At 37.2% G+C, this 26929-nt stretch overlaps 2 protein-coding genes across 3 annotated transcripts; one reads left to right on the top strand and one right to left on the bottom strand.

Moving 5' to 3' along the window:
• Window positions 1-1241: 1241 nt before the first annotated feature.
• LOC128209651 (sodium-dependent phosphate transport protein 2B-like) lies at window positions 1242-12758 on the top strand. 2 transcript variants are annotated; one of them, XM_052913780.1, is made up of 10 exons: window positions 1242-1462; window positions 2575-2610; window positions 5415-5465; window positions 5706-5787; window positions 5984-6115; window positions 7767-7913; window positions 8082-8273; window positions 10033-10151; window positions 10730-10898; window positions 11036-12758. In XM_052913780.1, exons 1-10 carry the CDS (start codon window positions 1406-1408, stop codon window positions 11977-11979), a joined length of 1929 nt encoding a protein of 642 aa, XP_052769740.1. In that variant the 5' UTR covers window positions 1242-1405; the 3' UTR covers window positions 11980-12758. The 2 variants fall into 2 exon arrangements, with proteins under 2 accessions (XP_052769740.1, XP_052769741.1); XM_052913781.1 differs by lacking the exon at window positions 2575-2610.
• Window positions 12759-13621: 863 nt separating this feature from the next.
• LOC128208857 (2-aminoethylphosphonate--pyruvate transaminase-like) lies at window positions 13622-26902 on the bottom strand. Its single transcript, XM_052912513.1, has 11 exons — window positions 26828-26902; window positions 26288-26429; window positions 24200-24346; window positions 23725-23862; window positions 22987-23087; window positions 21879-22012; window positions 21348-21454; window positions 19728-19892; window positions 19300-19459; window positions 18122-18282; window positions 13622-17629 (listed from the first exon to the last, which is right to left on the bottom strand). The coding sequence occupies exons 3-11, from the start codon at window positions 24315-24317 to the stop codon at window positions 17478-17480; spliced, it is 1236 nt and encodes a 411-aa protein (XP_052768473.1). The 5' UTR covers window positions 24318-24346; window positions 26288-26429; window positions 26828-26902; the 3' UTR covers window positions 13622-17477.
• Between the last annotated feature and the right edge of the window lie 27 nt (window positions 26903-26929).

Below are 26929 nucleotides of genomic sequence, written 5' to 3'. Positions count from 1 at the left end.
ATTTCTTGCAATGTTTGCCATAATTTAGCCCCGAAAATACGAAAAAGTAATAATAACTCATCAATGAGCAACAGTTTGCAGACGCATTCAACGTATTTGCATTTTGTATGTACTTGTATTTTATGCTGTGAACCGCAAGTACGTACAACCCCCGAACATTGCCCATGGCGAATTAAAACGCAGAATGAAACCGCGATGACAAGTGAAGATGATGCATAGGCAGACACTACCAAGACAAGTGTTTTATGGCCGTGACAATCGGTGGAGGCCCGGCCAAGGAACACCAGTCAACAAATACTACTTGAGCTGTTCTGAAATATCAGCATGACCTAATCTTAGCCCGCCGTTTTTCTCCCTTTTTTCATAGATAAAGGTCCATGTACGACTGTTAACTTTGTGTCGTTTTTAGTGGCGCTGTTTATGCGAATCAAATTACTTTTGTTGAAACAAGTCCGAAAATGTTAGGGATATAATGCATATTCACAATGAAGGTACATAAACTTTAAATTAATTAAGAAAGTTCAATTACACTGCCGGCTTAAAACTATTTACATGTACACTGTGTAACTGTGTATAGGGTTATGTTAACCGGCCATAGAAACGGCTGTCTAAAGTTTCTTATTTGATTTACAGGATATCGTACCTTGGAAAGTGTGCATGCTTCTCAGAAACAAACTACAATATATTGATTTGTTTTGAAATAAGTGTATTATCTTTTACAAAAAAATATATTGTTATAAGAAAGCAGTCTTACGGTTAATTGTCGTAAGACCGCACTCGGAACCCTAGGCCATATTCTATTGAAAAAAAACTTCGGATGTATATGAGCGGTTTACATTGTCAGAAATCGGTGAACTTGAACTACGCTGCAAGTAGATCGCGTATTAATTTCAATTTAGCAGTTTTACTGAATGTCTTTACTGTTGGGTTTTTTAACTATGTTTCCAATACAACACTTCACTGGTTATCAATTAAAACTAAGATATACTAATACAATATAAACCAATACATTTAGTAAATTAAAATTAAAAAAAATACGAACTACTTGAACTGATGTACCGGCATACATCCGAGGTTGTTTACGAGAAAAAATGGCCGAGGAGTTCCGAATGTTGATAAATAAGGTCCTATATATATGTGTGTTGATCACACAGAACGCTGCACGTACGGGCCTCCTTATTAAGAAACGGGGAACCACAAAACATTTTGTGGTTTCGGCGAAGCGTAATCTTCAACGCGGATCTAACGTAACGTTTGTCGACAGAAATTGGGGGTTTCTATGACAATATGTCAAATAGTGATATATTCTTTTTTTGGTGAACAATTGTGTCGGAAATTATTAATTCTAAAATTTTACATTATTAGCTATAAAATCATCGTGGAATAATTAAGTGGAACATTAGCAATGCCGATTGGAAAAACAGAATCGACATTAGAGAGTGTGGATAACAACTGGAATGAGGTGGGTTCAATTTCCGCTGGTTAAAACGTTGACGGCAAATAAAACATACATATGAAAACAGACTAAGGCTTGAGCGTCAAAAGTTGGGGTTCACAAACGGTATTTTCAAGCGTTCCTCAATATCTTTTTCAATTTCAGAGCATCATATATGTTCCTGGTTTGAGTTCAATGGAAATCATAACTTTTTCATATCTATATAGAACTTTTATTATGACTGTAAAATTGTCCGCTTTCTCGCAAAATCATCGAAGGGAATGACAGTTTAAAAAGTATTATGGAAAATGATGACATGTTTCAATATAATTTAAATTTTTAATTTCCATTCAACAGATGTCTAGAGCGTTGTTTGTAAAACTCAAAGGTTTCAATGCCTTCTCTAATATTGAAAGAATAATCTTCCTTTTTTTCAAAAGAGAAAATTCGTCCAATTTGGATGTTTTTTGACGATGTATTGTCGAAAGTTTCACGTATCGTCTTCTTAACAAATGATATTTCTATTATGTTATTACTAATTTCTAAGTCAAATATCAAATAACATTCATAATTATACTTAGAATGTTAGTTACGACGGCAGTCTGAAAGGGAAATAAAACCTGTTCTTGTCTACACCGTCAACACAGTGGTTGTAAGGCCATTCTAAATGAAATGTTTGTTTGTAATGGCCGACCAACTTACTTAAGACTTTTGAGTTGACTATACCAACATTTTTTTTATTATCGTAAATGTCATAAAAATCACTCAGTTTTGAGTCAATCGTAACAACTCGGCTATCTCCGGTAAGCTTCGGGATATATTCAAATCTGTTGGATAATGGCCAAGGTGTTCCGATTGAGTTTCGAATATGAATCTATATGACCTATATACCGACTCTCGAAAGAATTCAACCGGGCTTTTGCAAAAACAAATAACAACATTATATTGGCCTAGTTGAATAATGGATGATTGATAGTATTATACAATAAATGACAGTTTTGGTTTGGTATGCATCATGGAAATGCTTGTTTGTTATTATTCAACTGACATCTGACTGCAACATTTTTACTTTACCATGTCGAGAATATTGTTTGTATTTGTCTAAACATTAACTCTCATGTCTGAACGGTTACCGGCAGAATGCGGAGCTTGACCGTGCAGATACTTACATGCAGGTATATTACAAAGATATTCACTTATGCACACGCTTGTTATTGAACGACACTATGGTAACAAATAGATAGTAACTTCACCAGTAACGGCACAGTGTTTGAAATTATAGAACATGCGCATTGAATTGCACAGACTGCAGCTGTCGGTATAGAGTTGGCGCTTTGAATAGTACGGACTACAGCTGGTGGAATGGAGCTGTCGATTTGAATAGCACGGACTACAGCTGGCGGCATATAGCTGGCGCATTGAATAGCACGGATTACATCTGGCGGCATAGAGATGGTGCTTTACATAGCACGGACAACAGCTGGCGGCATGGAATTGTCGATTTGAATTGTACGAACTACAGCTGGCGGCATGGAGCTGTTGATTTGAATTACACGAGATACAGCTGGCGGCATGGAGCTGTCGATTTGAATAGCACGAACTACAGCTGGCGGCATATAGCTGTCGCTTTGAATAGCACGGATTACAGCTGGTGACATAGAGCTGGCGCTTCGTATAGCACGGACAACAGCTGGCGGTATGGAGCTGGCGCTTTGAATAGCACGAACTACAGCTGTCGGCATATAGCTGGCGTTTTGAATAGCACGGACTACTGCTGGCGGCATGGAGCTGGCGCTTTGAATAGCACGGACTACAGCTGGTGGCATATAGCTGGCGCTTTGAATAGCACGGACTACAGCTGGCGGCATATAGCTGGCGCTTTGAATAGCAAGGACTTTAGCTGGCGGCATAGAGTTGGCGCTTTGAATAGCGCGGACTACAGTTGGCGGCATAGAGCTGGCGCGTTGAGACTCTAAGAGCATGGAACAGAGCTGGGGTCTCTAGGAGAATAGAACAGAGCTGAAGTCACTAAGAGCATATAACAGAGCTGGAGTCTCTAAGAGCATGGAACAGAGCTGAAGTCTCTATGAGCATGGAGCAGAGCTGAAGTCTCTAAGAGCATGGAACAGAGCTGAAGTCTCTAAGAGCATGGCATGGGGCTGGAGTCTCTAAGAGCATGCAAGAGCTGGAGTATCTAAGAGCATGCAAGAGCTTGAGTCTCTAAGAGCATGCAAGAGCTGGAGTATCTAAGAGCATGCAAGAGCTGGAGTCTCTAAGAGCATGGCATGGGGCTGGAGTCTCTAAGAGCATGCAAGAGCTGGAGTATCTAACAGCATAAAACAGAGCTGGAGTCTCTAAGAGCATGGATTCTCTAAGGGCATGGAGCAGAGCCGAAGTCTCTAAGAGCATGGAAAAGAGCTGGAGTCTCTATGAGCATGGAACAGAGCTGGAGTCTCTAAGAGCATGGAACAGAGCTGAAGTCTCTAAGAGCATGGCATGGGGCTGGAGTCTCTAAGAGCATGCAAGAGCTGGAGTATCTAACAGCATAAAACAGAGCTGGAGTCTCTAAGAGCATGGAACAGAGCTGATGTCTCTAAGAGCAAGAAGTGGGACTGGAGTCTCTAAGAGCGAGCATGGAACGGAGCTGGAGTCTCTAAAGGCATAAAATAGAGCTGGAGTCTCTAAGAGCATAGAACAGAGCTGGAGTCTCTTAGACCATTGAATATAGCTGAAGTTTCTAAGAGCATGGAGCAGAACTGGAGTTTCTAAGAGCATGACATGGAGCTGGAGTCTCTAAGAGCATAGAACAGAGCAGAAGTCTCTAAGAGCATGGAACGGAGCTGGAGTCTCTAAGAGCATGGACTATCTAAGGGCATGGAACAGAGCTTAAGTCTCTAAGAGTATGGAAAAGAGCTGGAGTCTCTAAGAGCATGGAACAGAGCTGGAGTCTCTATGAGCATGGAACAGAGCTGAAGTCTCTATGAGCATGGAACAGAGCTGGAGTCTCTATGAGCATGACATCGAGTTGGAGTCTCTTAGAGCATGGACTATCTAAGGGCATGGAACAGAGCTCAAGTCTCTAAGAGTATGGAAAAGAGCTGGAGTCTCTATGAGCATGGAACAGAGCTGGAGTCTCTATGAGCATGACATCGAGTTGGAGTCTCTTAGAGCATGGAGCAGAGCTGGAGTCTCTATGAGCATGGAAAAGAGCTGGAGTCTCTATGAGCATGAAACAGAGCTCGAGTCTCTAAGAGCATGGAACAGAGCTTGAGTCTCTGAAAGCATGGAACAGAGGTGGAGTCTCTAAGAGCAAAGCATCGAGCTGGAGTCTCTAAGAATATGGCATGGAGCTGAAGTCTCTAAGAGCATGGAATAGCGCTGAGGTCTCTAAAAGCATGGAACAGAGCTGGAGTCTCTAAGAGAATGGCATGGAGCTGGAGTCTCAAAGAGCATGGAAAAGAGCTGGAGTCTCTATGCCGTGGCATTGAGCTGGAGTCTCTAAGAGCATGACATAGAGCTGGAGTATGGAATAGCATGGTAAGGAGCTGGGGTAAGGAGTAGACTGTACTTAAGCTGTCGTTACTAGCATGGCATGAAGCTGAAGTCATACAGTTCTTGAACAGTATGGCCTAGCGTTGGCACCTGGAATAGCATGGACTAGCGCTAGCGTCATGACAAGCAATGACCAGAGCTCGCGTCATTTCACCGTACTTATGGATTTGAAATTAGTGGATACAATGTATATGTTAGTCAATTACCAAATGATTGTTTCGCCATTGTTGTACATGATACTTTTAATGTTATATAAAAGAGGTAACATACAAAAAGATCACGAATGAGCTATTAAAATTATGAACGTTGTAGAAGATGCGAGTTGAAGTATTTAAAGAAACATTTTATTCGACGTTATCCATCCCTATGCCCTAGCTGGCGTACGACGGTACAATGACAATTAATTTTTTATTTATTTATTTTTCAGAGGAATGATGGTATCGACAACCCTGCTTTTGCGGATAGCAACGAAGCCAAGGTATTTGTTAAGCAATTTTAAACATCCCTTGTAATTTTAGAAATTTGTACCATTTAAAAAAAAAATAATAACATTTGAGATTTGAATATTGAAAATCTGACTTAAGTATACGTCAGAAGTCTTAATCGAGTCTCCTGGTTCTCAAAGTCAGCCTCCAAGCGTAAATTGTAGAAGATGTCGCTTTCTTTGTTTGCATGCACGTTTATATATAACTGAATTTATATTATTGCCGGGTTACAGACTGGAGACGCTGGTTCGGAAGAGGATGAGGAGGACGTGTGGAAACTTCCGGAATTCCAGCAGGACTACACAAGCTGGTCAGGTGGGTCTCGGTGAACGTCACTTGTGTGTGTCCATGCATACGTTTCAGGTGTTTTACTACACCATCAAAATGTCCATGTGGGCAACATTTCGTGGCTGACAATAAAGCAATGACACGCAAGCAGTATCCAAACGCATGATTAACGGTACCAGTATGTACTAAATAATTCCAAGTTCCTGTGTGTTTTCTGTACCAGATCTGAGTGTCCGGGGGAAGGTCGTCCGGGTACTGTGGCATTACATCGGCAAGCTGATCCTGCTGCTGGGCTTCCTCTACGTGTTCATCTGCTCTCTCAGTTTCCTCGGGGACGCCTTTCAACTCCTTGGAGGTAATCAACCAAATGCCTCCAAACCATTACAGCCGCACTTTCACAGATATATTTATACATGTACTTTTTTTTGTCTTGGAAAGAGCAAATTTTTGCTAAACCTATGATGTAAGATTGCTGACAAAAAAGCAGATCGTAGATGTTCATATTTGCGTTCGAAAATTAATGTTTTATGCATTTTTCTTAAACTATTAGTAACGGTTTAAACCATAAAACATTTTTTTTTTCGAACGGAAATATGAAAATCTGCATTCTGATTTTTTGTCAACAATCTTTTATCATTGGTTTGCAGATATTAACGCAAAAATTTGCTCTTTCCAAGACAAAAAATAAAAAAAGTTGTAAATATGGTATATCTGTGATAGTGCAGCTTTAACATGAAATCCAGGCCCAACGTTTTTTTCTTGAGACATTGTTTTAAGTGCCTTATAGCAGGATTAAGCAAGGCTCACTATTTTTGTTTCGGTAGCAATATTTTTACCATGCATACTATGATCATGAGTAAACAATTAATTCCCATTTAAAAATCATAAACTGTATATTAACCCTGATATATATTTATATAACATAACACAAATTAGGCTTGTTATTGGCTCCCTTTACCTATTGCATAAAGTAGTGCAGCGTAATAAGTAAATTTTGCATGTAACATACATTTACATAGGAGTCAGTAAAAACGATAATCGCAATTCGAAAGATACACGTACGAATTGTACAACATAATATATTTGTAAAATTAATCTTAATGATGGATATATAAGATCAATATTTCATTTAAATCATGACGCTTATGTACATGACGCTTATTGGCAATTAAACTTCACTCTCGACTTCAAAAACGCTACAAAATATGAAATGAGTAGACGAAGTCCTTAATCATGGCAATGTCATGTCCATTGGGGCTTGATATGTCCTCTGTCATTTTTGGCGTGATTTCTGACAGCGGCCACGTCATCCTTTCAAAACGATCCAACAGGGAGCACCGAACCTGTGAACATTAAAATGCTTGCTTCAACCGGGACGAAACTAATTTAATCATTGAAACGCTTGATATAAACGATTCGTTTGAACGTTACCGAAAGGTGACGTTCTTTATGTGGTGGCCTTTTAACTGCTTCCTGGAAGTACATGTAGACCCACATTGATGTATACTTTTGTCATACGAGAATCTTACACGTTTTTGTTTGTAATATAAAAACTAAGCAGTACAAACATCGTTCAAAAACACATATTGACAATTTAATCGTTAAAAAACAAAGGCTGAGGGTGAGACATTCTGTTAAATGAATGTTATATATATATATATCTGTCAAATAAAAATACCTGTGGCGAACCGTGCATTGAACTTTGTCATAGTATGTAGCTCATCACGGAAACCTCGTGTGTTCCCGCCAATATCCTTCCGCCAAACGTCTCACCTCTGAAGCAGACAAGAGTTTTGAAACGGACATAATTTTATTTTTTACTTTTCTCGAAATTGCGTGAGATACTATGGCCTCTTTGTTGGTTGCACTTGTATAACCAATCTGAACGTATATGGTCCTGACCGCGACACTTGAGTTAAATTTGGTAAACCATTGAACATTTAAATCGGAAAACTATATAAGAATCTGTACAATAATTACACATGCGTTCTGGGTTTTTTTTTCAGGCAAGGCTGCTGGACGGGCCTTCTCGGAGAACAAAATCCTTTCGAACCCCGTGGCAGGCCTCATGATTGGTGTCCTAGCAACCGTGCTCCTCCAAAGCTCCTCAACCACGACCTCAATCGTCGTCTCCATGGTCGGTGGCGGCGGACGTAAGTTTATTGGACCAAATGATTTTCCGCCGACCATTAGTATTAATAATATGGGACGAAAATACATAATTATTATAAATAATGTGTTTATGTCCGTAAGTTCTTTGACAACTTATTTCCCAACCATGCTAAATTGTTAATGGTTTATTTATACCCTGCCATTTCCAGTGTTGTCCGTACACCTGGCGATCCCGATCGTCATGGGAGCCAACATCGGCACATCCGTCACCAACACGATCGTCTCCATCGGCCAGATCACAAACAAGAACGACTTCCGGCGCGCATTTGCAGGAGCCACCGTCCATGACGCCTTCAACTGGCTCTCTGTGCTGATTCTACTGCCACTTGAGGTTGCAACAGGTTCGGATTGTTATACGCCAAATGTAGCGACATGTACAAATAGTAGATGCTGCTAGCTGCTGATGAACATGGAGTGTATTGTGTTTAAGCTTTCAATATGGACTAATATGGTAGCTGATTTTTGTCATTTCATATTTTCATATATTCGCAATACGGATATAAGCAAAGTGGCGAGGCGAAAATACTAATATAAGCCAAATGGCGAGGCGAAAATACGAATTTATTCAAAATGGCCTGGCGAAAATACGAATACAAGAGTATACGCCAAAAGGCGGAGCGAAAATACTAATATAAGCCGAATGGCGGGGCGAAAATACGAATTTATTCAAAATGCCCTGGCGAAAATACGAATACAAGAGTGTACGCCAAAAGGCGAAGCGAAATTACTAATATAAGCCAAATGGCGGGGCGAAAATACGAATTTATTCAAAATGGCCTGGCGAAAATACGAATACAAGAGTTTACGCCAAAAGGCGGAGCGAAAATACGAATATACGCCAAATAACGATGCGAAAATACGAATATACGCCAAATGGCGGGGCGAAAATACGAATAAACGACAAATGGCGGGGCAGAAATACGAATATACGCCAAATAACGGGGCGAAAATACGAATATAAGCCAAAATACGAGGCGAAAATACGGTTACATGTACATGTATACGCAAAATGGCGGGGGAATACCTTCAGGTAGGCATAGGCAAAATGCAGGCATTAAATGGATTTTAACAAGGTTGAATAGTGTATTACTCTCAGTTTATACGCGGTACGTTTCCACATAAAAAGGTAGATAAATGCGCATTTCTGAAAATGCAGCGGTATTGTTCTTCTTGAAAATGTTTTGCGACAATATCCAATGTGACAGGGCATAAACATTTATTTCGTATTTTCGCTCGCCACATAGCGTATTTTCCATTTTCGCTCTTCAATTTGCCATATTTTCGTGTTGTCGTATTTTCGTATTTAAGTGTTTTAAATACAAAATACGAAATGGCAGAAATAGGCCAATATATAGAATAACGTTCTTGTGTTGTTTCTCAATTATGGGTTCAGTTGGTAGATGAACGTAAATACTTGCCCCATGAAAGTCCTTGCGTATGTCCGTCCGTCAGCACTTTATCTGTCTCTGTCAGTAAGAAATAAAAACCTTTTTCAAGGCACTGCTCACATTGGTCGCAAAGGTGAGGACGTTCGTGGATGTATCGACACATCTCTGAAAATCATGTACTTTTGCCGATTTTGGGACACTCTTCGTATAATCTCAGTGTGTGTATACCACGTCATAAATTGCGTCATAAATGCTACGTCGGTAGGCAATATTTCGGTTTGAAAAAATACTTTAAACAAAGATAACTTTTTCTTCATCATTTTAAATGAAACCAAGCGCAGTCTACGCCGCTTATGGAGCTCCACCTTCGGTCATTAACCAGAATTTGATTGCGAGTTTAGTTTCTTAAAACACTTCGACAAACCTTTTCACCATACAGTACGGCCGTCTAACGGAGCACTGTCAAAACATTATTTTGGAAACAGGTTTGTCGAAATGTTTGATGAAACTTATGACCTCATCAAATTTCGGAAATAAAACAAATACGGGGCTCTTTAAAATGGTTTTGTAAATAAAAAGTTATATTTGATTTAAGTCTTTATTTTAAGCAGTTTTTTGCCTTCCGACGAAGCATATATGACGTAATTTATCACGTGGTATACACACACTGATACACTGATGTAAACTCATAACAAGATTTGTCACGTTGCAGGCTACTTGGAATTGGCAAGCGAGGCGATGGTGGACTCGTTCCATCTACAGTCCAGCGGGAAGGGCAAGATCGACTTTCTCAAGGTCATCACCAAACCGTTCACCTCACTCATCATCCAGGTAACCATGGAAATGTAGCGGGTGAACTGCTCAAGCTTCTTTCATACCATTCTTAACTGAAAAATCTTAGTGAGGTTGACAGAATTGAATTGAAAATCGTTCAGTATATTATTGTACGCAGGTCTGGTGGTTGTGCGCAGCGCATAAGCACATCGAATAGTAATACTCGTCGGAAGTTTAATGAACAAACTTTTAAAGGTACTCATTCATGTTTTTATAAAATGCACTTTATACTATAACTGTAAAAAAACCTGCAATTTCGATACCATATAGTAAAACAATGATAAAATAAGTCTGTTCAGATGCATATAACCAAGAAAACTATTTTTGGTCCCAAAACACGAGTACTTTTAAATAATTTAGATATAAAAGAGGATGTTTAAAAAAAAGAGTTGAATGCCATCCTGTAACATAGGGGTTTGAACGTTGTTGCACAATGTATATAACATTCTGTCCCATCTCCGGCGGGACAACCTGTCACCATGGTTACGTTAACATTATTGTAGTATATTGTTATGTATTATGTACAAACAACAAATTGGCCATTGTTTGCATTCATATTGAAACTTTCGTTTCAGATTGATAAATCGGTGATTACAGGCCTCGCTACGGGGAAGGTGAAAAGTGGCGACGATCTCTCCATTATCAAACATATGTGCTGTGATAAAATGAAAAACGTCACTTCCACTCTCGTCAACGGAACGCTCGTGGAAACGGTCAAGACGGTCAAGGTCAACTGCGGATACTGTAAGTGCACGTGATATTCCTTTATAGAAATCAAAGCTGTAAGGTGTAGATAAAATATCACTCTATGATTTGATGCAAGTATATTGTCTAAATTTGATCTGACAATAAAGATATATGTGTTATTGTTTGTGTTTCAGGCAAGTTCATGTTTGAGAGCGTGTCACGTGACGACGGATGGAGTGACGCGGCCGTCGGCGGTGTCCTGCTGGCAATTGCTCTCGCGCTCCTGTGTGTATGCCTCGTCGCCATCGTTAAACTGCTACACTCTCTGCTCCGTGGCCAGATGGCGCACGTGATCCGGAAATTCATTAACGCGGACTTTCCGGGGGCGTGTAGCTACTTCACGGGGTACCTGGCAATTGCGGTAGGGGCGGGACTCACTATGTTGGTCCAGTCAAGCTCCGTGTTCACCAGCTCATTGACGCCCCTTGTCGGCATCGGCGTCCTCTCCGTGGAGCGCATGTACCCTCTCACCCTGGGGTCAAACATTGGTACAACTGTCACCAGCATTTTAGCAGCTTTTGCTCAAGATTCAAAGAATATTCGCAGTTCCCTTCAAATAGCATTGTGTCACTTACTTTTTAATATAAGTGGCATCCTTATATTCTTTCCTCTGCCATTTTTCCGTCCGCCAATCGCGGCCGCAAAGTTTCTCGGAAATCAGACGGCAAAATATCGATGGTTTGCGGTGATGTATCTCATATTTGCATTCTTTTTGCTACCAGCTGCAGGATTTGGACTCTCTGTAGTGAGCTGGATTGCTCTCGCAGCTGTGTTCATTCCTATTGGAGTGATCCTGCTCCTGGTTTTTATTATAAAAGTAATTCAAAGGCGTTGTCCGACCTGCCTTCCGGTGAAACTACGGAACTGGAAATGGCTTCCGGTCTACTGCCGGTCGCTGGAACCAATGGACCGGGGTCTCGTGTGTGTGACCGGAAACTGTTTTTGCTGCCGGCGATTAGGATGCTGTGCGGCCCTCGTTGAGGCAGGTGACACCGAAAGTGATGGCCACGTGGCCATGGAGGATACTAATGGTAACCGCCCGGAGAATGGTACCGTCGGCAACACTACAAAGCTATGATCTGCTCACAAAACGCGCAAACAGCATTGATTGTGTGATGAAATGGCACTTCGCTTCAGAGTGATTTGTTTTAACACTATTGGTCATGTAATTGGTTATGTGATGTGGCGTGATTTTTTTCGGATATTTTTATACATGTCCTTTTTGATCAATTAAACGTTCAGGCTGGTTTAAAACGCAGAGCAAACAGAAGGTAGTCTTTTTCCTGGGATTTTAAGCAAATGTGAACCACAGTTGGTAACGAAATGGGAACAATGCGTGTCTACAATGTCCAAGGGTGCCATTAGTTGTAGATTGGGAACACCCCGCTGACTACAAACTAAATACTATGACATTGTGTTAAGATATAGGTTTACTTACAGCCGTGGGGTCATTTCCTAGAACTCATTTTTGACACGCCCATGCGGTTTCATAATAATACATTTGCACAATAAAAACGCAAATATCTCCACTTGTGTCATATATGTTATCATGCTTTTATGATATTATAAGTATGTTCTATTTTTACATAATACTTACCATTAAGTTTTCTACCAGTCATTGCATCATCTACTTACATGTATAAACTACATTAAACTGAGTGCAGATGTGAAGATGTACCTTTACAAATGGCCACAATTATGAAGTATTTCAAAAATGTTGTTTGTCAGCTTTAAATGTCAAGTGGCTAGGTACATGAACGACCCATGTATATCTTTGTACACTGTGTTTTATCACTGGTTACATTGACAACTTGTCCAAGTTTATATGCAATAAATAATAAAGTACAAAACATTTGATTGTCAGCTTGTCAAAACTTGATATATATACATGTTCTACTTAACAGGGAGAATGAGTTGGTAACAGACTGAAAATCTCTATCCGGAACAAAATATGAGGGTTTCGAGCCCAAAGCAGGGTTTAATGGCTTGGACCTCTCTTGAAATTGTGTTCAAAGCCATAATGCACCATCTGAAGTGCTTTATACTGATTTTCATGCAAATTTCCAGCCCCCCCCCCCCCCCCAACAAAAAAAAGCTTAACAAATGTAGCATAGCCTAAATTAAAAACTCTTATTCCTGAATGTGATCATCACTGAGCTTAATCAGTGTCAGTTTGTCCTCCAACAAGGAAATATTAGAATATGAACACTTATGGCATTGGGTACAGGCCACTGAAGCCAGCAGCTTATAAAAACAGGAGCTGCAACAGAGACAGCACACTTTAGTATGTTACAGCTTTAAACCTGAATTCCTTAGTAAAATAATTTACATAACATGCAAGACAAAATCTGACTTGAGCAGTTAAGTTGGTTGGATGGTTGGGAGCCCTTGAAGTTTCAATGCAATGCATTAAGAAGTTGCCAAGATATTGACCTATGATCGCTTGCATTCAAAACCTTAACTAGAATGTATAAGTTAAACAATAAAGGTCAATTATTGGCATTGCATTCAACATAAGAGCAACGTCACTTGATTAAGTATACTGGATGGTTAGGAACACTAGTTTTAAGTTCCAATGCAATAAATGAAGAATTTGCTGAGATGCTTACTCAAATTTGCTTACATGCAAGGCTTAAACCAAGTTGTGACGCCAACTGTGCACACCAACTCTAGGGTGAGAAGAGTCAAAAAGTCTAGCTAAAAATAACAAATATCGTGTCCTCTTAATTCATATATTTATTTGAAATAATAATTAAAAATGTTCATAAATGTATTGAACCTTCAATAGAATTTTAAAAAGTTGTAACAAGTTGAATCACATGGAATGCTTAACAAGGGTAAAATTTCTCCTTAGTATACAATTACAAAGGTAAATCATAAACACAACAAAATATTAAACTCAACAAATTGTGGCATAATTTTTTTAAAACCCTCTAAAATTTTAAGCAAAGTTCTACAATGTAACAATGCGTTCATCATCTCAAATTCATTTAAAAATATATGCATATGTTAGGACACTTCAATAGAAATCTGAAATGCTTGACTACTTGTATATATTTCTGATGATAGCTTTACATGCTCATAGAATATGTAGCCACTGAAACTTCTGTGTTAAGAAGTGAAGGTTTCTACCTTAACATGTCATTCTAGTGTGAAGTCGACACTTCTAGTCGTAGCAGATAAAGCCATCTGATTGGACAGTAATCAAAGACTTCTTTGGAATTCTTATAATCGTAGCAAACAGTTTAATATCAACAAGTAAATTTTCTAAAAAATAAGTATAGAACAAATGCAATATAAAATGTGTGGAATTGAAAAAAATCGATGTGTATTTACTATTTAGGTACAATGTTGAAATACTTATGTAAACAATATTGTAAACAGATATTGCCTTAAAAGATGAACTGCTTATAAAAAATCGTAATTTGTGTAAATACATAAAATGCTGACAACATGGTCTACCAATGCCCAGCCTAAGAGTGTCAGAAAATGATTGTTCTTATACAGTTACTGAAAACAGTTGATTTACATACTGCTATTATGAAATATGGAATGTCATACATGATAATAAGGCACATCTGTTTAAAGCTATTAGACCGTATCCATACACATAAGACATATACACTTAAACATGCAACCAATGTTCAATAAGAAGGACTCGAAAAAATAAAAAAATTGCAAAATAAGATTGGTATTTGCACCTTAAGGAACAAATAATGCACCAGTCAATTGTAACCACAGCCCCCCAAGGTCCGGGGGTATACTGGGGATAGCCGGGGAAAAGGGCCGTGTTTTTACCATCCCGGTGGCCCGCAGTGCCGGGTGAATGCGGTGGTGTTGTATTCGAGCAAAATATAGCGGGGAATGTGCCTTACTTAGGGTCACTGGGGTGCGGGGGCATTTGGCGGGGATTTAACAATCAGTTCGTCCCCGCAGGGCGGGGTTTTTACCCGAGCTTGGCTGGATCGAAAGTCAAAGTCCCCGCTATTCCCTAGACCTGGAGGGGCCGTGGTAACAATTGACTGGTGCATAAGCTCATCATTCTATCAGGTCATTGGTGGTATAGTTTAACTCCGATGCCTGTTGAAGCTTTTATAAAGTTGTGGTTTCAAATGAAAGTGTATCGTCTGATATTTACTTATACGCAACATAATTAACTGCAAAAACATTATAAATAAGGTAATTGTAGTGCAAACTTGGTATGGATTCTTCATTTACTTTCCCTCAAATAAAACCATTTAAAATGGTACCAAAGTATTATGGGATAAATAGGCATCTAAATTTGACTGAATCACAATACATTATGCATATACAATGTATGTCTAATTATCTACCAGTTTACATCGTAATTGGAGATACTGTATTTTAAGATGAGACAAGTTTAAGATCATGTGGTGAAACATGAATTGAGACAGAGAATAACCTGGCACCATATACAAATGCATATTGATATGCACAAAATATATTTACTCTATTACAATGCCTTTAAGCTCAATTGTGAGGAAGCTGAGAACTATATGATCACATTTGAGTCTGTTTCCTGGGAACAAACCAGTACTCGTGTCAAACTGACAAAGAGGCAATGAGCAAATTCCCCTATGGGGGATCAAATCTGAGACCTTTTTGATGAGAGAAGGACCCATGTATCACTTGACCACTCTCATACGTTTAAACGAATGAAAGTTTATTCAATAAAAGGCCTCCAGCCCATAATACATGTTACGATGCAAATCAAATATAACAAAATGCATATATTTAACTAAATAAGTGTTGTGTCTCTTGGTTAACAAGTTAAGTGTTACCTATGGCTAACATGAGTTTATGAATGTAAAGAGCAATGGATTTAATATGGGTAACATTTTCCAATGCCATCATATTATAGAAATGAACAATGTCAGTATTTCCCGATACCAAGAGAACAAATAATTTTCCCAGATGTCATTAAATCTTGAACACTTAAAAAATACATGCTATTCATCTTCAATAACAAGTATGTCTTTATCCAATAAACAATAAATACAAAAGCAATCATTTCTATCAATACAAAAAAATCGACCAATTTCAATATGGAGTTTATGACTAGATGTTCTAAATCTAGCCCATGATTTTCGTACAGGAAATGGTAAACTGATATTAAGGTATCTTTCAACATTCAATAAAGACTTGAAGCATTTATAAGTATCACAATGTGAGGAATTATTTACATCACCAAGCCATGTTTGTCTACAACAATCAGCAATTTTTATTTTAAAATGACACATAAATATATTTATATCTCCCATAAGTTGCCCAAGTATGCCTTCCTAAACTATCCAGATTTTTTATCATAATATATGAATTTCTCGGTAATCTATTTTCAGGCATTTGTAATACTTTGCACCAATATTTTACACATTTCGAGACATAAATAGTGAACATTGGTGATCTACCACATTCACTTAAAGCCACACAATAATTTACAGAACTCTTAACTCCGAAAATATATTTACAAAAGAAAAGCTGTACTTTTTCAATCTCATTACATTCCTTGAATCCCCAAATTTCTGAGCCAAATGTCAGTACCTCTTTGATGAGAGAATGACCCATGTATCACTTGACCACTGTCATACATTTAAAGAATACAATGAACTGATTGTGTTTATATAAGACTGAACACATTTTTCTGACAATAGCATTTCCATATAGATTAACAATACTTTGACAAAATAGATTTACAATACTTAACATTTATTGAGCAATCAAAATATCATTATTACAATCTTTGGCAGTCAATGCCTATTAAGTATGGCTAGAATAATATTATACAAAAAGACAAATCACTTTGTATTGGAAGAATTGATATGACGCCAGACCACCTTAATTGATATTCATAACCTTCAAATTGGAAAATGACCCACAGGAAATACAGACAAAGATGCAAGATGTGATAGATTTCAAGATGGAGAGCAGACGTAGATTGATTCTGGCATCATGTCAATTCAGCAATACACTGAGTCCTATGAAGCATAATGTGAACTTAATACAAAACTGTTGTAACCAAACATGTGACACCAGCTATATTTATCACATGATGTTGCTTGTTTCGAGTGTTATACAATCATTACTGTATTTTTTTCATATACACATATGTTATATAACTTGACATTGAAGTAATTTCGCTCTATTAAAATTATCATCAAACTTTACCCAAAATTTAATAAAATCTTCATGTTTGGCGACAAATGTATAATATGATAAAAAGATATAAGATCTTACAGTTGTCGCTATCGAATACCAATTTTGTGAAACTTGTTATGGTAAAGTTATAAAGCTTGCAAATGACTTGCTTATAAAATTTCTTAAATAGGTTTCTTACCCAACTAAGTCTTTTTATAATCTGAATCTGTTTTGCTACTTATATGTTGGTTTATAATACCGCTATGTGTTGCAAATGGATTTGTCTGTGTTTTTTTAATAACATGACCTCTTCCATAGGACTCATTTTCAACCATCTTGGCTCATTTTTTATTTAAAGAGTATCAATATTTGTAGTTAAAAGACTCAAATCCCACCCCTTGTCCTGTTCTCCCCGACCCCCTACTCGGTGATGGGCAATGGTATATCCATTTCTTTGCAGACTTCCTGTATACAGCCCAGTAGGTGTCGTACATCTGCAGGAAACAGGTGCCCTATATTACCTATCCGGAAACATTCAGCATTCAACACCTTCCCCGGGTAAATAACTTGGTCTGGAAGAAAACACAAATACATTTATGTGTATCAATAAAGATGATCAAGGTATTCTATTAACTACTAATTGTATGTGTTCTGCAAATGTGTGTGTGGCCTCATTTTCATATAGCTTTTTAATAGCTATGACCACCATGATCAGCCAGAGAATACATAGAGAAAACTGATCTCAAAAACCTTTCAAATGACAATATTACCGTAAAATAAGAGTTGTCACTGGAATTTAAATATTCCCCAAAGTAAAATTCTGTCTCTGACATGTACAGAAAAAAACACTGAACTATATAATACAGTGGTGTGAACAAAATTCTTTGTGCATACATATACTCCTCTTACATTTAACCAATAATAGAATACCGGTACCTTAATTCATAGTTCAAAACTATATAAATCATTAAGAAAGTCTATGTAACTTTTAATGGCCCTTGTATATCCTGCAAAGTGTTCAAAATAAATTAGACAATGCATGTATTAATTTGTTTAAAACGTACCTCTTTCATTAAGTTTTGTATAAAAGGTGTTGAAGTTGAAGTTTTTGTGTTTGGGGAAGCAGAATGATGTTATGATGTAGCCATCGTGATGTGGGGCGAGGAACTCCTTGAATCCGATCTCCCGCATACCTGCTTTCAATACTGTGCAGTTTTCTTTATACCTTAATACAGCAAAAATAATGCACATGAATAAATGTATAACCCATAACCCATGGTTTTATTTATCCAAATTTTATTGTTTTTCTAATATCTATTAATGCTGGTCTAGAGATTAAAATCATTGTCTTATCGTTTTTGTTGAGCCCACTTGAAATTAGCTCAACATAATTGTCACTATGGTTGTTCTGTGTATGTGTAGCATAAGCGCGTCTGATTTCGGCTTGTCCATGCACGTCTGGATTTAAAAATAATTTTCAAATGTTAAATATTGTGTTAATGGCTTGCCCAGGGCAAGACCATGTCTCTCAATGTCAGATGCGAGGGTCATTGGTCAAAATCCCTTGCATTTTGGCTTGTCAAGGCTGTAACTTAAAAATGCATTGAAGGATTTAAAAATTACTTTGTACAAATGTTCTTAATGAGAAGACAGCTTGACCGACTTGACACATGCAAGACTTATGTCTGTAGGTCAAAGGTCATTGGTAAAATTACTTGGTACAAATATACACCATGATAAGATGGCATGTCCTATGCAAGACCCATGTCTGTACGTCAAGGTCACACTCAAGAGTCATTGGTCATATTCCTTGTATTTTACCTTGTCCAGGCTGTAACTTGGCCATGCAATGGATAATTTGTCACAAATGCCATTATGTTAATCATGAGAAGACAGTGTGTTGTGTGCAAGACATGTCTGTAGGTCAAAGGCCAAGGAGGTTTTTTGACCTCTTTTTGATGACAATTATTACGATCTCCTTCAAAGGTCATGGCCACACTCAGGAATTAATGGTCTGGTATTTCTTACATTCAATGTCAAAGAACAATCTTTCTCACAACAGTTACATGACTGCGACATTGGCAGGTTTGACAATATATTATTAAATTATGTACTGCTATGAAAAGAATTATAATGTCTTCAAGTATGACATTGCTGATGACACAAAGACTATGCCTTTTCCATTAAAATTCAAATTTCCTTTGAAATTCAAACAAGGTAACAAAACCAATTTCTGTCCTACCTAGCTGCCCTGCCCTGTACTCCACCCTCCAGTTGGAACTCCTCCATAGCCTGTGAGAAGGCCAGCATGGTGTGGGTTGGTGGGGTAAACCGGAACTGTGACGTCCGCTCTAGGTTATCCCATTGGTCGTACGCGTCCAGGCTGAGGCTTCTGGAGTTTCCTTGAGTGAAAAGAATGACTTAATGTGAACGGTATTAGATATTTACAGAAATGAATCATTTCAACGCTTTTCAAAGAATATTAGTGTTAACTTTGGCAATAATGACAACTCTTATCACATACATATTAACCATGGCCATAAACCATGGTTTATATGTCCAAGCTAGTATTTAGCTCCAAAATTGTTGCAATCACCATAATTAAAACATTTATGAAACAATAGATGCGTGAAAATTAATCAACCATGAAAATCAATGAGTTTACAGTACCTTTACATTTCTGAAGCTTGGAAAGCCTGGCAATGATGTAGGCGAACCCTGGGACACCCTGAAGGCACTTGTTGGCAGAGCTGACGAGGTAATCTACCTGCCCCGCCCCCACGTCGAGGGGAACAGCACCAAAACTGCTCATCCCATCAACAAAGACATCACAGTCTGAAATAATTTATTCTTTAAAGTATATAAAATGACCATACACTAGTAAAATGCTTTTTGGTTTTCTCGAATTTTGTATATTATATAGGTATTTTTAAAGAAACCTGATGCCAAGCACTACATTTGTAATTCTGTTGTGTAACAAAAGCCGTCGTAAGACAGCCCGCTCGACTACGCCACTTTGACTTAGATAACAATAACGATGTAATAATACCAAGTTTGGTCTCTTTATGTCAAACCTAACTAAAATTATTCGATACATAAGGTGACTTTGATCCTGCCCTCCCACCAGCCCGCCCAAACAATGACGCAATCATTAAAATAACTTGATTTCCCATTATGAAAATGTGGTTAAGAATATACAAATATGCCTTTCAAAGGAAATAAAAAAAAATAAATAAGAAAATCAAGGGCCATAATTTGTATTTAGGCTTAAAACGGAGTTATGTTTCTTGTTGTAAGATGGTCATAAATAGTTCTGAATTTTATTAAGTGCATTTAATGAACGGTATAGAAGTTTTTTTATTAAAATCCCAACTTGCCCTTGACTTTTACTTGCCTAAAACTTTAACCTAAGTCAATCAGGGGCCATAACTTGTATTAAGGATATGGAATTATGTAACCTCATTGGGTGATGGTCCTGAACAATTGTGTGAAGTATTAAGCCAATTGAATGAAGGGTATAGAAGTTATTAAACAATATCCCAACCTGCCCTCAAACTTTAACCTAAGTTCCATAGTCAATTAGGGGCCATAATTTGTATAATATGGAGTTATCTAACCTCATTATGTGATGGGTCTGAACATCTGTGTGAAGTATCAAGTCAATTGAATGAATGGTATTGGAGTTTTAAGTGAAAATCCCAACTTGCCCTAAAACTTTAACCTGCCCTAAAACTTTAACCAATCAGGGGCCATAACTTGTATTTAGGATAATATGGAGTTATGTAACCGCATTGTGTGATGGTCTTTAAGAACTGTGTGAAGTATTAAGTCAATTGAACAAAGGATATAGAAGTTATTAATAAATATTCCAACTTGCCTTAAAACTTTAACCTAAGTTCCATAGTCAATCAGGGGCCATAATCTGTGTAATGAATAATATGGAGTTATCTAACCTCATCATGTGATGGCCCTGAACAACTGCGTGAAGTATTAAGTCAATTGAATGTAGGGTATTGGACTTATAAGTGAAAATCCCAACTTGACCTAAAACTTTAACCGGATGCCGACGCTGGGGCGAGTAGTATAGCCCGACTATTCTTCGAGTAGTCGAGCTAAAAATTAATGCTTTTACATCCAAAAATCTAAACGAGTATTTACAACAGGATAGAGGATAGTTTTCATATTCATAGTCAACCAAAAATCCAACATAATTATACTTCTAAATCAAGTAAATTCTTTAATTCTTATTTCCAAAGAAATCTAAATGAAGGACATATATACAAACTGTACCTGGAATAATTGCTTTAACAGTTTTGCCGACAGTAATGACATCGTTGATGATTCCTGAGCTGGTCTCGCAGTGGACGATGGCAACCATAGTTGTTGATGGATTGGCTCTGAAAGTTGATTACATGTAGTAAGGAGAGTGTATTTCCAAAATTAACTCACATAAATAACTAGTATATACTAATTACGTTTAGCTTGATTTTGACAAAAGCTTATAGAATAATGCTAAAGTCCTTTTTATATAAACTAGAACTTGTGATAATTTTGAGGGGACACTAGAAGGTTCCCCTGGTGGGATACAAACACAACTTCTTGGATAAGAGGCACCTCTTACACCACTAAAACACTCTCCCCCAGTCAAATAAGGATTTGATAGAACTACATGTACCAGGCAAATTATAATACATATTATTCATTGAAATTGAGTTTCTAGATATCAAACTTCAAAAACTACATTGGGATACATCTCAATAGTTATTATCTACGGATAATCAATTTTCCTTTTGAAATTGATTGACATCAGTGCATGTTTACCTGAGTGCGGCCTCCACACGTGCAGGGTCCACACTCCCATCCTCCGGAAAGGACAGCACCTGGTGACGCAGGCCCATCACCTCGCATATCCGTCCCAGTCGTGCACCATATGCCCCACTTGATATACACAACACCTACTGGCCACAACAGTATTAGTGAGATAAAAAGAGTAAAAACTCTCAAGTGACTCTAGAGAAATGGCTGTTATCAAACTTGTCCCAGATATTATGCCCATACACATTCTAGCGGTTGGACAACTGCTTCTAAAGTTATTGATCTGACATGATACTGGACGAATAGGCTGAAGTTGAAACTATAATACATCCATTTTTATGAACAAGAGTATAAAAATAACGAAGTTGAGGTAACACTAATGGTTTAAAGTGCATATGAGTAGTTTTTATTGCAAAACAATATTTTACTTAACGTTAAAGAGATGTAAGCTTGGTAAGTTAAGAACAAACTTTTTACACATTTAACTCTATAGAATGTGTTTTAGTGTGGTATCTAGGATTCAAATTTAGTGTTGATTTTCATTTATAAATAATACAGAGCTACATGTTAGAATCATCTATCCTGTCATTTGCATCAAAATCAATCTGGGTGCTTAATAAAGTTTAAAAATGTCTAGCCAGAGCAAGGCCATGGCCAAAAAGCCAAAATGGTGACATGAATTTTCAAAATAACTGTAGTGGACTATATTTTAACAAACATCAAAAATAATGAAAACAGAGATGCAGAGTATGCACGATATGTTAAATATTTCTATGAATATCCATTATACTTTATGTTAGTCAAATGCATATGTAAAGCATTTCTATGAAGATCCATTTCACATTATGATCATCAAATACATGATAATGTAAAGTATTTCTATGAAGATCCATTTAATATTATGTTTGTCAAATATGCTGAACTATTTCCTTTCACATTTTGAGTGTTTTTACTTACCGGGAACTTTACATAAGAATAATACTTTTTAAAGAGTTGTTTTGTTAAAATGATGCATATGATATAAAACAAGTACTAAAATTTGTGTATTCCGTAATAATATAAATGAAAGTGTTAACCCTATAGGGTCAAGTGATAGAGAACACAATTCTGAGACCTGTGAGTTCTCCCGATTGCAGGCTGTTTGGAAGACAGACTCAACTGCGAACGTTCCACTTCCCTGCATTGGCACAACTGTAAAGTCAGCACTGGACACACCTGAAGCAAATTAAAAAGTTAATGGATGACAAAAATAACTGATGGAAGAAACAGTTAAAACCTTGTTCAGTTTTGTTTAAATCCATTAAGTATAAACTAGACTGAGCCTGAATTTCAAAGGAACATAAACATAATACCCAGTACATTTATTAGCAAAAGCAAAGAAATGAATAAAATAAAAAGGTATGATATTTCTAACGAACGTGAAAAAATGGCTTGTGACTAATTAATACTAAACATGAAAGTCCTAATCTCAATACAAAAAGAGCACTGCAAAATCTAATGCTTGTCAGTTTTTTTTTCATTCAGGTGCATAAGTATTGCAAGCCTAAAATGATGGCAAGTTTTTGACATACCTAAATATGTTTTCGTTGAAAAACAGACACAAATGAGCTTAAAACTATTATGACAATGTCATTTTGAAATTCCCCCCCCCAATCTTGGTATTACATGCTATTTATCCTGTTCAACTATATCCATTGAAGAGATGTGTGTGCACTAAATATTTGCTTATGGGGCTCCTGATTAAAAATACAACCTGGAAGTTATTGATAAATGATTACATAAAAAATAAAAGGAAACCATTATTCTTTATCGTTAATAATAATAACATGTATAGTATATGTAAAACACAAACCTGCGGCATCAAGGAGGCCAGCCCGGATTTTCTTGATAATGCTGATGAACTCTAGGTCCCTGGAGCCAAGGTCGCGTAGCATCGCCTGCTTCACTGTCTCCGATGTTCCTAATGGTCCAGGGGTAAACAACTTTTTGTCTGCAAACAAAATCTCAACATTTTTACTAAAACAACTTAATGTACAATTTTTATTCAAACATATTTATCATATCCACTATAAGCAAATGAAATAACATTATAATGATTATGAAATTAAATCAATGTGTCAATTTTCTCACTTGATAAAATTATTAATACCATTGTTACCATGTGTACCAAATTTCATAAGAATAGGGTAAAGGTTTAAGTTTTTCATTAACTAAGCCAACAGCAACGATGCCAATAATTCTGATAAGGCCATCAAATTACCTGTTCCTCATTTTTCATTCTTTGAAAAACAGATTGATGACAACAACTCATATAACTATGATTGTACCTGCCATTGCGGCTGAGGTTCTGTGTAGATGTCGACAACCAACTGCGAGGGGTCTCCAAATTCTTCTAATGCCAAATAGCCTTGTCTTGATATGCATGAAAGGATGATTGACAGCCATCTTAGTTAAGCGGCAAACAAACTGTGGAGCTACAAGATAGTATAAGTAACAATGTATTCAGTGTCCTCTTCTGCATAACAAAGAATTGATTGCATATTAATTACAATATTTTTTGAGGACAAAATGATCAAGGATTTTGATCACATTTAATACAGATACTTCTCAATTAGACATGACAGTAATCTGAGTGAATGAATAATGAATTGGTTTGCTTTTTGTCAACAGTACTTATCATTTTAGTAGCATGCATGGGTTAGCAACACCTGTCTGGTAATGTTAGTGACTGCATTTGTTTGAGCCTAGTCCATATAAATTAAACAAAAAACAGTAGTCTTTTTATAATATTTGGCTAAAAGCAGATTTGTGGCGTCCATATCCTAGATGCAGTTAACTCAGTAGTGAGTAACTGGCAGCGATTCTAATCCTGATTTATACAATATCAGAAGCTATTTGAAGTTAAATTGATATCAGACACTTTACTGATCCTTAGGTCTATTAAGTTTTCTTCTGGGAAATTCATTGAAATCAAAATTAATGATCCAAAATACAGGAAGACATGAAAAAAATGACAGGTGATAAGTTGTCAGTGACATCCTGGTACTTTAAATGATGAGTCCAAAAACATTTTTATAACTCAACAATGATTTTAGACAGAGTTAGGGGCCTTTTGGTAAATTCGGCATATTGTCTTAGGTAACATGTGAAATAAGTTCCATTAGTCTATCAAAATTATAATGAGTTTTTGCAACTCAAAGCCAAGGCTTTAAAATTACTTGATTTTTTTCTTCTTATTTTATAACAAACTGTATTATTGGCAAGGTTAGAAAAAAATCATGACATGTTCATGTATATTTGAAAATAATTCATGACTGTATGTAAAAATACAATATACTTTGGTCTTAAATAATACATTTTGGGGCACAGGATAAACTGTTGAGAGTTTAAACAAAAAATGTAAAAAATCAAAAAGTTTTTTGAACATTGTAACCTGATAATTGAACTTTGGCTCAAACAGTTGATCTGTTTTTTGGAGCTTTTGGGTCACCAGTTGATCTCTTTGCATGAGAGTTTTAAAACAGGCATTTTATGCACCAGTCAATTGTAATCAGAGCCCCCCCCCCCCCCCCCCCCCCCCCCAGGTCCGGTGAAAAGCGGGCACTAAGACTTTCGGTCCAGCCATGCCCGGGTAAAATCCCTGTCCTATGGGGAAGAACTGATGGTAAAATCCCCGCCAAATGCCCCCGCACCCCAGGTTAGGCCCATTCCACGCTATATTTGGCACAAAGACAAAACCACTGCGTTCACCTGGCACTGCGGTAAAAACACAGCCCATTTCCCCGGCTATTCCCGTTATACCCCTGGACCTGGGGGGGTGCGTGGTTACAATTGACTGGTACATTAGTACACTGTAAGTCAATTTTATAGAATATTAGTCAATTTAAAAACATCAGTTTTTTTCCAAAATACACAAACTGGCTTATCTATTTAATTAAAGCATATAACTGTTTGTTATCGCCTGTTTTAAAATTCACAGTGTAAGAGTCTAACTGGGGGACCCTCTACAAAAAAAAGAAAAATAGTTTGACTGGCCGGATCCAAAGTCCAGTCTACATGTACAGGTAGATCTATTAAATTGTGCTTTGAATCAAACCAACGCCAGTTAATGCAGCTAGGTTTGCATGCAACACTGTGCCAATTTTTCTCCTGTGATTCACGCTATATTTTTCATTGTTTCAAACTTTCATGGAATAATGCTATTGTGTATTAAAGACAGTTAATCATGATTAGATGCAACATCAACATGTGTCAACAGATGGATGATCATGTTGAGATGGAGCATTTTTTATCATAAAAAAATACCAACACATACAACCACGTTAAATATTAATCAATGGAGAATAAATTGATAATTCAAATCTTTATGATGAATTAATAATTTTGGCTTTATACAAATAAAGAAAGTGTCGAACCTCTTGTTTTCTAAAACTGTTCTCTGTTGTAAACGACGGCAGCAGACAACAATGATGTGCAAGTACGCTAAATTACCAACGCAGTTACCTCCCTTTACATGGGTTGGTAATTGTAACACGGACCTATAGGTCCATTCTGTAACTAACAAATAGATACAATATCATATGTAAAATTGACGAAATGAACGATCCATCCATGAAGGTACCTGTCCCATGTAGATCATCTGTGTGCGGAAGATTCAGAAAAGGTGAGAGCTGGGAGTTTGTTATTGGTCACATATTGGTCCCAGGTGGGAGCCAGGATTAGAAGTATATTTAATAATAATTATTATTTGTTATTTAAGTCCAAATCTAGAGCAAAGTGAAATGCAGCAATGAAATTAAATGCGATAAAAGGTGAGCTCATGTACTTTACAGTCGCTTGTGACCTTGTTATTTTAATAATTGAAATGTTCTTTGTAAAAACAGAATATATTGCTCATGAAGTACGAACAATTGCTTAATATATTGCAGATATTACTTAGAAAATATGTTTATTACCTGCCTGATCTTTTCCCAAATCGAAGTGGATGCTTTCTACATACTTGGGATGTCGCTATTCTCCTGATATTCATACAAAATATAAAACATATGTCTTAGACA

Source organism: Mya arenaria, chromosome 11 (assembly GCF_026914265.1).
Source record: "Mya arenaria isolate MELC-2E11 chromosome 11, ASM2691426v1".
Taxonomy (NCBI): domain Eukaryota; kingdom Metazoa; phylum Mollusca; class Bivalvia; order Myida; family Myidae; genus Mya; species Mya arenaria.
Note: the sequence above shows the minus strand (reverse complement) of the source record. Positions and strands in the feature narration are given on the sequence as shown.